This window comes from Phaethon aethereus, assembly GCF_964289735.1.
Source record: "Phaethon aethereus genome assembly, chromosome: 8".
NCBI classification, from domain to species: Eukaryota; Metazoa; Chordata; class Aves; order Phaethontiformes; family Phaethontidae; genus Phaethon; species Phaethon aethereus.
This window is the reverse complement of record NC_138584.1, coordinates 16,715,393-16,729,080: the sequence shown is the minus strand read 5'-3', so window position 1 is coordinate 16,729,080 and position 13,688 is coordinate 16,715,393. Positions and strand designations below refer to the sequence as shown.

General features: G+C 35.0%; 1 protein-coding gene across 3 annotated transcripts; it reads left to right on the top strand.

The window, feature by feature from the left end:
• Positions 1–890: 890 nt before the first annotated feature.
• MTF2 (metal response element binding transcription factor 2) lies at positions 891–13,418 on the top strand (the record flags this gene model as incomplete). Of its 3 annotated transcripts, none has more annotated exons than XM_082002658.1 (12): positions 891–981; positions 1,354–1,454; positions 1,794–1,942; positions 3,169–3,264; positions 4,372–4,440; positions 5,287–5,410; positions 8,737–8,804; positions 9,193–9,363; positions 10,016–10,124; positions 10,307–10,359; positions 10,508–10,612; positions 13,064–13,418. In XM_082002658.1, the coding sequence occupies exons 1-12, from the start codon at positions 906–908 to the stop codon at positions 13,416–13,418; spliced, it is 1,476 nt and encodes a 491-aa protein (XP_081858784.1). In that variant the 5' UTR covers positions 891–905. The 3 variants fall into 3 exon arrangements, with proteins under 3 accessions (XP_081858784.1, XP_081858783.1, XP_081858782.1); XM_082002657.1 differs by having other exon boundaries at positions 10,301–10,359; XM_082002656.1 differs by having other exon boundaries at positions 10,301–10,359; positions 10,448–10,612.
• Positions 13,419–13,688: the final 270 nt, after the last annotated feature.

The window sequence follows — 13,688 nt, the reverse complement described above, 5'->3', positions numbered from 1 at the left end:
GATGACAATTTCTGAAAATCAGTTACAATTTCCTTATCATATAAAGGCAATGAAAATCTTCTGGCTCTTGCTGATTCTTGATGTTTAAACTAAACACTTTATCTGCTAATAGGAGAAGCTTTATATTCATAATAGCAAAAAATCAACTGCTTTATTTCTGAGAAGCTTTTAAAATAGTGCTGCTCTGCTTCTGTATAATACTAGTTTATGATCTTTGATTCATTTATTGTAACTATCAAACTTTAGTGCATGAGTGTGATAGCGTAGGTTAAGTAACTTGTATTTTAATCCAGATTTTTATGTTGATATGTGGTATAATTGGAGCAAGATGTATTTTTTGTTTCCAGTTTGCAAGCGAACTTTTTTCTTACCTCTACTGTGACCGTGTGCTTTTTGTATGCTTGCAGATATATATAAAAGAAGTAATAACATATTTCCTAAGAGTGTTGGAGTTTAATATTAAAGCACCTTGGAAAGATCTGTCAAAAAGATACGAACTGAACTGTGCATATATTTACAAGAAAAAAAGCACAAACTACTGTAAATACAACACATATCAGTTGTCCAGATAGAATTTCTTTCTACAAGGTTTTTTAGCCTGTGTTTACGTTCTTTATTCTGTTGTTTAATTTTATTGTTGATACTAAGAAACCATGGACCGCATAGTAAATAGGCAATATATAGCCTATGATAACTGCTAAATATTTGTAACACATACAATCTGTACAAAATGTTTGAATTTTTTGTTAGGAAGTAAGGCTCTGTAACAATGTTTCTACAATGCATGGATCTGTAACTGAAATTATGAAAAAATCCACACATGTGGTAACCATTCCAACTGTAGATATAATCTGAAAAAAAAATCACACTTTCATCTTTGTCTAGGAGCCACTGAAAGTGGGGAAATGGTCTGTACAATATGTCAGGAAGAGTATTCAGAAGCACCGAATGAAATGGTTATATGTGATAAATGTGGGCAAGGTAACTAGTTTTTCTTCCTATTTACTGCATTTTAAAAGATATTTTGATTTGTTTTATGAAGGAGGATATTTGCCTGGCTATGACTGACTGCTCAACTGATCTTAAATTTTATAGCCCTTAGTGGCTATTAACACCTCAGTGAATAATGATAATCCATGTTAAAGTGACTAACACCTGTTCTGTAAGTAAATTTTATTTTTTCCACTAAGAAAATTTAAAAGACCATTTTGAATGTGATACCAATCTTTTTGATTGGATTTTGTCACTTAATGATGGATAATGCCTTTATAGTTGCATTAAAATTATAGTTAATTTTGTGTAAGCTTCTTTTGCGATTTTAATAAACACTTTGGTTGATCATTTTTTATACAGGTTATCATCAGCTGTGTCACACACCAAATATTGATTCCAGTGTGATTGAGTCAGATGATAAATGGCTCTGTCGGCAGTGTGTCTTTGCAACAACAACAAAGGTGTGTTTCTAGAAAAATGTTTCTTAATACATCCCCTATTGCATGCAAACTTTGCTTTTGAAGTTGAAACAAAAATAAAACAAATGACATTTTTCAGTGATATCTTTTTTAAACTTTGATCTGAATGGAAGTTTCTGTATATTGGGGTTTAATATTTTAGAAATAGATGACACTTGTCAAAAATAAATTGAAAGCCCAATGTGCTAGTATTAAAACATAAGTACAGGTGAAAATGTTTTACTTGTTTATAGATTAACTTTCATAACTTTCAAATTAAGGGACTTGAAAGCTTCAGAAATATATTATTTTTTGTTAACTGCTGTATGTGTTTTGGCCCAGAGGGGTGGTGCGCTTAAGAAAGGACCAAATGCCAAAGCACTGCAAGTCATGAAACAAACATTACCGTATAATGCAACAGACCTTGAATGGGATGCAGGTCATAAAACCAATGTCCAGCAGTGTTACTGCTATTGTGGAGGACCTGGAGAGTAAGTAAACAGATAATATGTAAGAACTTTTCTCCATAATGCAGCTGCAAACTTTGGCCCCGATCCTGTAGACTTTTACTTGTGAACTTGTTAGTTTGTTTCTATTGTGTGTAGCTATTAAACTTGATGCAAAGTAGAATTTTTTGAATTTTTCTTTTAAAAGTCTCATGGGAAATACATTGTTATTGGCTTTCTTTCTCCTATCAAATCTTTTGATTTGTTCAATTGTCATGTGACCATCACATAACATCAGTCCATTCTGCAACAAGCGAGATTTTTTTTTTTTGAGTAGCTATTGTTAATGTGTTGAGATTGCATGGAGTTGTTGATTTTCTTGAAATTCTAGGCAGTGTTTTTCTGATGTTAATTCAGCTCTGTCATTAGTAACAAATGTAAATGTATCAAGAGATTAGTTTATTAATTTTGTTGGAACAGACAGTTGTCTGATTCTACCATAACATCATGCCCTGGATTGCAAGTATTGGTGGGGGAAAGACTTTTTTTCCTCTTATGGCATTACAGAGTCCTCTGCTGGTTCTTTCTTACAAGAAAGGCAAGAAGAGAACTTCTTAAGCAGGTAGAGATAAATACTCTGGTGTCTGCATGGATGAGTGAATGTCTAAAATAGCGTTGAAGATTTGAAGTCCAGGCAAATCAAGAGTCACACAAAGAAGCGAAGCTTTTGTGTTTATACTCACAGGACAGAGCTCTGGTTTGAGAATTTTGCAAACTTGGACAAACATTGCCTTCAGTTTTGCATAGTTTCTCAAGGGAGAAGCTGAAAAAAAGGTGTAAACTATGAAGTTCATTTTGACGATTCAAGTAGTTGAATCCTCAGAACAAATGTTTGTGACTTAATGTGGTTGTGCCATGCTTTGGGAAATAACAAGGAAGCTAATCCGGTATGTGAGAAGGCGCTTATATGGAGTTACTGAATTCTTATTATTGAGAATTAAAAGGTGGCTCTCAGATGAAGTTGAATTTTTATTTTCTTCATTTAATAACTTAATTCATCCTTTTACTAGGCTATCTTTTCTTAGTCACTCTTTTCTACTAATGATTCATTGTGGAACTCAATGTTACTGAAATATCCCTACAGATGACAGTTTGTTTTGTAAACAGCAAAAATCTGTTTGGATCAGGAGATCCCTTGCTATTTAATTTAGATGTAATGAAGAACAATTTTCAGTAACTTTAACACCTTGTTTTTCTTTCTGTTGGTGAAGCTGGTATCTAAAGATGTTGCAGTGCTGCAAATGTAAGCAGTGGTTTCATGAGGCTTGCGTGCAGTGCCTCCAAAAGCCAATGCTTTTTGGTGACAGGTGAGAAACTTAAGCTGTACTTTATGGTTGTCTTGATTTAAAATATGGAGGGAATCTCACATACGAGCTTTTACTAAGGCATCTGTAATACAACAGTATTTTCCAAAAAATGGGGTGTGTTTTGTGTAGAGGATTATATGAAATTAAAGCATGTGTTCAGATGCCAGAAAAATGTAGTTCTTCGTCCTAGTTTAATGAAGGAAGGTGGGGTGGTGGGTGGTGGAGAGGTAACCAGTGGATAGTTAAATTCAAACTGTTAACTGACTTCACTTTCTGTGTAAGTCCATTATACTACAGGTGCTGGCTACTGGGAGTTTGGAAGCTTTAAAGCAGACCACTTAGTGGGCCTATAAGTTAGATAAGGGCTTTCAAGTTCACATTGTGTAGGTGACTAATCTCTTGTATGCAACAGGCACCATGCTTCAACGTAGGCTGTCAGTGTGTGTGCAGTAGTTCCCTGTATTAACAATATAGGGAACTGGAGAAAACTGGAAGGACAATTAGACTGAGGGGAACTCTGTACATTCTCTGTTCGTGTGTGATGAGATGGGACAAAAGGAAATGAAAAAGAGCTCTGGTCTGTGCTTTCATTTTAAGAGGAACTCTGAGCAGCTGAGAGAAAACTGGAGAAGGGAATCAAGGAGTACCTCATTCATTATCTATTATACTTTCTTTTTAGTTGTTGGTTTTGCTGGACTGTTTGTATGAAGGAACTGAGTTAGGACACAGGAATGTATGGGTCCTTTAAACGCATGTTTACACTGGTGCACAGGTTTATCCATTTGAGAGAATGGAGTGGGGCTGTGACAGAGCATCTTCACTGATACAGTCACAGGTTGAGGGAATTTCTTAAGGAGTGTGAAACAGTAGTACCAGGATAAAATTGAGGCAGTACTGTGTATCTGGCCAGGCAGGTACCAGCACAGATTGTAGAAGTTGGTAAAGGAAGGTGGAGGATGAAGGGACTCTCAAGTATCATATGGCTGGGTCTCTAGTCTGCTTAACTTTAATTTTTTTCATAACTAGTGTCTTAAAATATTAAGAGTATGTGTGTACAGGCATCTACCACCCAGACACAAATACACATGTATATGTATGTATTTTTAGGTTTTATACGTTCATTTGCTCAGTTTGCAGTTCTGGACCAGAATACCTCAAACGTTTACCCTTGAGATGGTAAGTATGAATTTAAAAAAAGGGGGCCTGTGTGAGCTGAATACATGCTTTGCTTTTCTCTTTGGTGTTTTGATTTGCCTTGCAAAAAAGGAAATCCACTTGCTGTCTTGTTTCCTGAGTTGTTCTTACTGCTTTTATGAACAGGGACAACTTTTCCTTCAAAGCTTATCCTTAAATGTAGAGATGTATTGCCATTGTGTGCTCTTGGGATTTATTCCTGGAATTGTTCAGTAAACTAGCAAGCAACTACTTGCTTGTTGTATATGTGAAGATTCAAATAGCTGAACAAAGTCTTTTTTGCAGGTTTAGGATCCTGCCATTAGATAAGCCAAATGTTTGGAGTGCTAGAGTACACATCCTGACACATTTTATAGTAGTTTCCTTGATTAGACTTAATGGTTAGTTGTAGTTTGAACTCTTCTGAACTAACCCATATTAGAAATTATATCCAGTTTAGTGGGTACATGCACTAACAAGTATATGGTGGAAATTACCTTGTTAAATGTTAATTCACCAAAATACATGCATGAATTCAGAATTGATACATCCAAGTGTGAATTTGGACTTACTTAAATATCCCATGGTTTAGACCAGTTTTGGAGTTTAAAAGAACATCATGACAATGAGATGAAGCAAAGATGGAAGTAAGATTCAAAGCAGAAGGAAACACTTGAAGAAAAATGACAGGAGACTTCATAGTGTTGTTCCCTGGATCGAGTGTTTTAAGTAGTGCTTTGTGTTCCTCTAATTATATCGTGCTAATATTTTTACTGAATTATTTCAAAGAAAAGCAATTGGAAGAAAACAACTTGTTCTGGTTTTTATTCATGTATTTCTGAATTCTAGGGTAGATATAGCACATCTATGCCTTTACAACCTAAGTGTTATTCATAAGAAGAAATACTTTGATTCGGAGCTTGAACTCATGGCCTACATTAATGAAAACTGGGATAGATTGCATCCTGGTGAGGTAAGTAAGTGGAATACTCTCTTGTTTTTCCTCAGAGTGCATACATATGTCCTGAAAGATAGTGATCTATCAACTGTTTTATTCTGGATGTTAAATCCTTTATATTACCTTAAAATCTGGAAATCCCAAATAAAGATGGTCTCCTCATTAATTTTCTGGCAGAAATAGAATGCTTTTTAAGTGCTGTACATTTTTCTGAGCTGTAAAAGTTCTCAAGTGGTCCATGTAACTGTTATTTTAATATTTCATTATTTGTATGGCAACTTTATTTATTTTCAACTGTTTATTCTGTCGTATATAAGTATTTTCCTTTTCTTTAATTTTATAATTGTCTCATAGTTCTTTCATGTTTTCATTTGTGCAGACTAGAAAATCTAAATGTAGAACTGAATGCAAATTATATTGCGTATGAAGACATCTTCAAAGTCTCTAAGATGTAACACTTAAATTATTGTACACAAACATTTTCTTTTTCTTCCCTGTTCCAAACATGGGGGTGATCAGTTTCTGTCCAGGTCTGAAGATTGTTTTGGTCTTTTTCCAGGTGATTCTGCTGCTTGTCAAGGCATCTTGGTTTTAGTTCACTGCTATACTATTTATTTTTCCAGTTATTTGATTTACTGGGCAGTTATTTTAGCATAAAAGGAAATCCATTTCCCCAGGCAGACTGACTTCGTATTTAATCAAGAGGAGCAGTGTAGATACTTGTTTCTGCATGTAAGGTTGGCCACAAAATTTATGTCTAAATTTAAATTGGCATACTGATAGTAGAATATGCATTTTTTTGTGCATGAAAATTGTTTAGGGTTTTAAAGTTTTTTTAATACAGGTTGCATATAACTGCTTTGAAATTCTCTTATGAGTACATTCTACCTTTTGCACTTCATCAAATTCATACATCTGTTACCCATTTTTGCTAGCAGACACAATTTGAGAATCATATGTATGTTCTTGGTTTAAATGAGTAACTTTTTCATAAATAATGGAAAATAGTTTAAAATAAATGTTTAGATTATGAGTGTCAATAGTTAGAAACACAAGTAAACACTCAAGCATTACTGAAAAAGGACAATTAGTGTTATGAATAGACACCTGGTTTACATTGGGATGTATGGCATCTCCTAGCTAAGTCATATCAAGTCAATGATTCTATCATTAAGTCACAACCTTTAAAAAAAGGCTGCACAAAATGTGGTAATTATCACACCATCTTTTCAATAGAATGAAATGTTCTGGCTATCTTGCGTTCAGTTTAACAAATATGCAAGTGTTATTTGACTGTTCTCTTACTATTGAGGGAAATGCAGAAGAAATTAATGTTTGTTTATTTCACATGATATAATTTTCTTCAGTTTTAACATAATTTCATGTCAGAATGGCCTGTCAGAGCAGTTGTGGTGTGGATGAGGAGAGTGGAGCTATCTAGCTCCAAGCTATTGACTTGGAGCACACATGCCATTTTGAAGAAGTTGAAAGGCTACAGTCCTCATTGTGCTCTTCCTTCCTTTTTCTGCTTTGAATCCATGCATGGTCAATCTATGTGAAAAACACATAACTAAGGGGAAGGGAAGAGAGGGGAGATCCAGAACAAGGAAACTCACTTCTTTAAGTGGTATTTTCAATTCCTGAATCAATATTTCTACACCTTCAAAGAAACTACTTCTTTTAAGTCTGAAGACTACATTTTTGAAGGGGTGGCTTTTGAATAAAAGCTGTGTTGAGGAAATCTTCAAGACTTTATTCTGAAAAAGATTCTAAATGTCTCTCACTAAGTTGGGAAAAATTGTGTCTTGCAAAATTTGAGGCAAATTCATTTTATTACTTCAGTTAATCTGGTTTCTTTATCAAACAGAACTTAGTCGTGGAAGGGAAAAGATATACAACATAATGGTTTTAAGGTTTTTGTAATATTCTTAGCTTGCCAATGTTAGAAGTGACACTTTGGTTTCTTTCTCTAGCTGCTTATAATTGAATAAGAAGAAAAGGTTTTTACCCATAGGTAAGATAGAAGTAAATGGTGGAATTATCAGACCTTCAAAGCCAATAATATTTAGCATGTTATTATTGAGGATGCAATAAATATATGGCAGTGTTTTATAGTTAAGTGCTGCAGGGTTGCAAGACCTCTAAATAGCAATGGATTGTACTGAATCGTATGGTAAAGATGTGTAACAACAAGTGTTACTTTCTTTGGCTAAAATTGGTTGAACACAGCTCTTAACTTTGTTAGGAATACTGACTGTGAATCTTGCCCAAAATTGTCTTAAAAGGTTAAGGTTTATGAGTATATTTACTCTTTTATTTAGCTGTTGGCACATTTAATCCTTTGAGCATCTCTATCTGTCCTGTTTGGTCAGAATTGTATTCTTTAGAAAATGGTTGAAGCTGTAGGTTTTTGTTTTTTTGAGCTACAAATGCTGTACAGTTTGCTCTATAGTATTCATACTAATAGTGAAACTTAAATTGTTTGTCAACCCTAAAGGTAAATTTACTGCAGACCCAATTGGATATAAATTCTGGAACATTTTGGCATGGCAACTGGAAATATGGTAGCTTCACTGGAATTTAAAAATAGATGTCTAAATATAAAAATATTTAATTTTAAATTCTATTACATAACTGTTGTGTCCACTTATTTATAGTTACCATCATACTTATCCTGCTTTATATCTCTAATTCATAAGTATGCCATTTTTCAGAGGAAGATTCCATGTTTTGGTAGCTTGATAGACACTGGCTACTTCAGGCTTTGGTGCAAGAAGGGAGGTTAGACTGGGTCTTACCAAAAGGGGCTTGAAAATGGATTTACTTTTTTTAAAACGCTAATAACTTTTCTGGGCCTCTCCCATTTTCTTGTATCATTTTGAGTAATGTTGGCAAAAATGGGAATTGGGTTCTGTGGCAGGATTTTGGTTAAAATCATCACCATTAAAATAACTTTTTGTGTCAATATAGTTATCTTCTGCTTGCAATCTCAATTAATTTGGGAGTACATAATGCCACAGAATAATTCTTCTAGCAGTCTTGGGAGGCCATGCTAGCATCATGTTCTTAGAGTATACTAAAATTCTTTGAGATGTTTTTCTTGCACTTCTTACAAGTGAAACTCAAATTCTTTGGCCTGGGCTTGATCCTGGTATGAATTCTGTGGATGTAAATCACAGAATATATGGGAAAATGATTAATATCCTTTGGGTTAAATAGTTTCCACAGCTAATACTTCGTAAATGTACTTCACATCCAAATCTGTAGTTACAGTAACTCAAAGTAACTGAAATCTTTCTAAAAGAATTTGACAGGTTAAATGATTTCTTAATACTTCACAGCTGGCAGATACACCAAAATCTGAAAGATATGAGCATGTACTGGAGGCATTAAATGATTACAAGACCATGTAAGTTATTGGTACTTCTTGTTTTAAATGTTGTTTGCCTGTTTAATCTGATGTAGGTTACAGTCTTCAGTCTCCTTTGCTCAGTCTATATGATAATCGTTTTGGCTGCAGATAACATTTAGATTTTAAATATTGTTTCAAACTATAACATTACATAACTACTTGAGTGGAACCCAGATCATAAGAAAAAATTTATTTTAACTTCCATCCTCTTTCCACTTCACAGTTCTCATTTGAGAGCGAGGATTGCGTTAGGGGAAAGATGGGAATGAAATAGTAATAGAATGAATATTCTAATTTGCTTAGCTTTGTTTTGCATGTACACTGTTATTTTTAAAATGTCTTTCCCTGGGCTGAGAATTTTAACAATTAATTTAAAATCATCTAGGTTTATGTCTGGAAAAGAAATAAAGAAAAAGAAGCATTTGTTTGGCTTGAGAATTCGTGTTCCTCCTGTGCCACCAAATGCTGCTTTAAAGGCTGAGAAAGAACCAGAAGGAACTTCTCATGAGTTCAAAATTAAAGGCAGAAAATCATCTAAACCAATCCCTGATGTGAGGTAAAATAACCCAGTTATTCTAGCAATGTTGTGGTAAACTGGGGCTATTTTGGGTATATTTTTTGGTGCCTACAAAAAAAGACCTTTTCATTTTATGTTTTTTTTTTAAATAACTGTAAAGGTGGACTATTTGTGAGAATAAGGTCTTTGAACAAATTTACTTAGCTTTGTTAGGATTCTTCTAAAAAGAACCCCTAAAAACCCAACATGAAATTTAGCAGTAAGACCAATAGAAAATATCCCAACTTTGCTATTTGGGAAACAAAATCTCTTGCTTCTGGAGCTCTTATGCAATAATCTAACTAGAATTCTAAATAGGAAGTATGATGTGAAGTTGTAATTTGTATTAATAAATGTGCCATCTTTTTTACCAAGTGTGATCATATGAATAAACAACATGCAACACTTGTTTCTTCCCCTTCCACATTAGGGAATCAGTAATGTAACTATAAAGATCTTGTATCTGTTTATGTTATTCTAGAGGCAAAGATAAGTAGTTTTGTACCTGACGATTTTGATTCACCAGAATAACCTTCTTTAGCGCACTGTTTTAGCAATAGAAATCTAACTGTGTATTCATTGCCAAAGCAAAACATGTATTGAATGAAAATTATCTTCAGTAATACAGAACAAAATATAAATTTTCTTCTAGGGAATTAAGTAATGGTATAGAAAGAAAGGGGAAAAAAAAATCAGTAGGTCGTCCACCTGGTCCCTATACAAGAAAGATGATTCACAAAACTCCAGAGTCATCTCCTCTGGTAAGGTTTTAGATATTCTCCCCCCTTTTCCCTCTAAATGGATTATAATTTTTGAAGAAAAACATAACCAGTTAATCTGAATCATGGTATTGCCACATTCACCCTCACACAATTCATACAGCAATAAAAACTGAATTTGAAGTACTTTTTTTCTTTTTTCCCGCCCCCCGCTTTAGGATAATGAACCAGTTCCAGTGATAGAGAACCCAGCCTTGGAATTACCTTGCACTGTTGGGTAAATTTAAAAAAAAAAAAAAAACAAACAAACCTCTGTAAAACTTTATAATACCATGTCACTTTTCTGTTTGTTTCTGAAATGTCAGCCCAATTTTTAATATAAGTTTATTTTCATTACATGGCAACCCTGTTATCTTGCGTATCAGGAAATCTGATGGAACTGCACATTCATCCAATACCTCAGATGTGGAATCCACAGGTGCTGCCAGTATGAAAGAAACTACCTCATCTAGCATTTCCAGACATTATAGGTAATTATTTAATTACTCTGTCTGTTATAAAGGTTAAGATTTGCAATATATTCATTTTGATAAAATTTTCTGGAAGGGGAGACAGGAAACAATTGGTTCAGCAATATGTCCACCCTTAGTAAACAGAAGTTGCAGGGAACCTGCAAGAGAGATCTTGCCAAAGCATGACATGTAATGTTCTGAGTCTGGTTTCTTAAAACCTGAGGTTCTGTTCTACTTCTAGTCAGTTCTGAACCTTTTGGCTAACTTCCATGAAATCTGATTCATGTAGTTCCAAAGAAATTACAGTCTAACAAGATTCATGAAGATAGACAACTTGGATGAGAGAGAGATCCAAACCAGCAACCCATACTTAGAGAAAGGCAGACAATTTTCTAATCATCTGGGGTGTAGTCATTGCCAGTGCTGTTTTGGTTTTCTGTTGTTGAAGCTTTAGTAAAACAAAAGAGATAAGGTACGAGGTTGACTTAAGTTAGGAGGCAGCTGTAGTAGGCATGAAATAGAGGTAAGGGTATTGCAGAACTGGTGGGAGAATAAATAGAGAACTGAGGATATTGCAAAGGGGTATATAACATTGAGGATGTGTTAATTCACTGGGATTTGGAGTAATGAGCAACTGAGACTCAGTAGAGCTATAAACTGCATGGAAGAAATCTAAAGAAATAGGACAGAAGAAAACTAGTCTTTTTTAGTTCTGCATACAACACAGGGGTTTTTGTGCTCGCTAACTACTGTTCTTTGTTGATGTAAAATATGTAGTTAAATTACACTTAGTGAAAAGAATTAAACTCCATAAACACTTCCTGAGCTTAGTTTCCTAATGAAGGCCACAAAAGAACTGATGTGCACCCTGAATTAATTTTAGCAGCTTTTGTTTTTGTAGGTTTGTGTATTCATGTTAAAGAATAGTAAGTATACTGTGATTTTTCTGCAGTCAATAGAGCATGAAAAATTTTTGGCACTGTCTTCATAAATAAATTATTAACTACAATCAACTTTTCTGCAAATAAATTGTTACTTGAACTTTTCCCTCTCAAGTTCGGCAAACAAATTTCTCTTTTGAGGTACATGGATCCTCAGTCCACTTATTTTGTCTCCTCTCTTTCTGGTTCATGCTATCAAGTGCTTTCATGAGTAATTTTTATGTTTACTGCTACAAATAGTCTGTCTTCAAAAACTCATGTTTAACTCATAGACTTCTGAAGTTGTTACCTAAGGACTTAAGTCACTGTTTTGTATTTCTGCTCTTTATTCCATTCTCTTTTTTAATGTTAAAAAGATTTGCTTTTTTCCTCAGTATGTTACATAGGAATGAGTATTGAACATCAAAGTTCACACACCATTTAATGTAGGACTTTATCAAACATGTTTTAGTATGTGCAAATTATAAATCCTTATGTAAAAATATACATCTGTATCTTGGACACTTTTAATATTTGGATAATGGTTTATTCTTGGATAATGTCAGAAGCTTCTTTTGTCATTACCAGATATAAATCTGTGTGAATTTTGGATATACATATTTTACTGGCCACATATAATAAATCTTCCTTCCCACAGGCTGCAGTTCTTCATGAACTGCTCCAGCCTGGGTCCCTGCCACAGGGTGCAGTCCTTCGGAACAGACTGTTGCAGTGTGGGTCCCCTATTGGTCACAAGTCCTGCCAGGAAACCTGTTCCAGCATGGGTTTCCCACAGGGTCACAGCCTTCTTTCGGGCATCTACCTGCTCTGGTGTAGGTTCCTCCATGGGCTGCAGGGGGAGAGCCTGGCTCACCATGGTCTTCACCATGGGCTGCAGGGGAATCTCTGCTCCTGTGCCTGGAGCACCTCCTGGTCCTCCTTCTGCACTGATCTTAGTGTCTGCAAAGCTTATGCTCTCACATATTCTCCCTCCTCTCTCCAGCTGCAGTTCCCATTGCACAGGTTTTTTTTTTTCCCCTTCTTAAATCTGTTCTCCCAGAGACACTGCCACTGTCACTGATGGGCTCAGCCTTGGCCAGCGACAGGTCTGTCTGGGAGCTGGCTGGCACTGTTTCTGTTGGACATAGGAGAACCTTCTAGCAGCTTCTCACGGAAGAGTAGCCCTCTAGCTACCAAAACCTTGCCATGCAAGTTGTTGCAGACTTCTCAAAACAGTTTTTTAAAATTTGCTTAAGAATGGGATTAAGCTGTATCAAAATAGTACTCTTAACCTATCTAGGCATAAGCTTTATCATTTATCATTTAACTAATCTTTCTGACATTTAGTTAAATTAGTACTATTTTCCTTATGTAAATCTTTATCTTGCAAGTGTCATTTATAGTCACATATCTATAGGCAATGAGTATTTTTAGTACTGAAAAATAGAACGAATTTATGAATTGAATGGAAATAACTGGCGATAAAGCATACATTTTGAATAAGCTCTTTGGAGTTAATGCTGGATTTTTTTGTTTTGTGTTGAAGTAGTTTATCTGACTCGAGAAAAAGGACTCGTACAGGAAGAACTTGGCCTGCTGCAATACCACATTTGAGAAGAAGAGGTCGCTTTCCACGAAAAGCACTCCAGACTCAAAATTCGGAAATTGTAAAAGATGATGAGAGCAAGGAAGATTACCAGTATGATGAACTCAATACAGAGATACTTAACAACTTAGCAGATCAGGAGTTACAGCTCAATCATCTAAAGAACTCGATTACTAGTTATTTTGGTGCAGCGGGTAGAATAGCTTGTGGGGAAAAATACCGTGTTTTGGCTCGTCGGGTGACACTTGATGGAAAGGTGCAGTATCTTGTGGAGTGGGAAGGAGCAACTGCATCCTGACTGTAGGACTGAACATTATGTTCACTGCACTGTCATCTGTAAGTACAGTTCATAATGCAGAGCCACGAGAGAAACGTGTCTTTAAATGTGTTTCTAAAAACAAAACAAAACCAGTTTAGCCTTAACATGTAATTGTTATCATTACAGCTCTTGTGATAAAGACTTATCTTTTTAAATCTGATCTGAAACTTAAATTTTTTAATCTGAACATTGTTAGATTGTTTTAGGTTGGGATATTTTGGGTTGCAATTGCTTAAAAATGTGCATGGT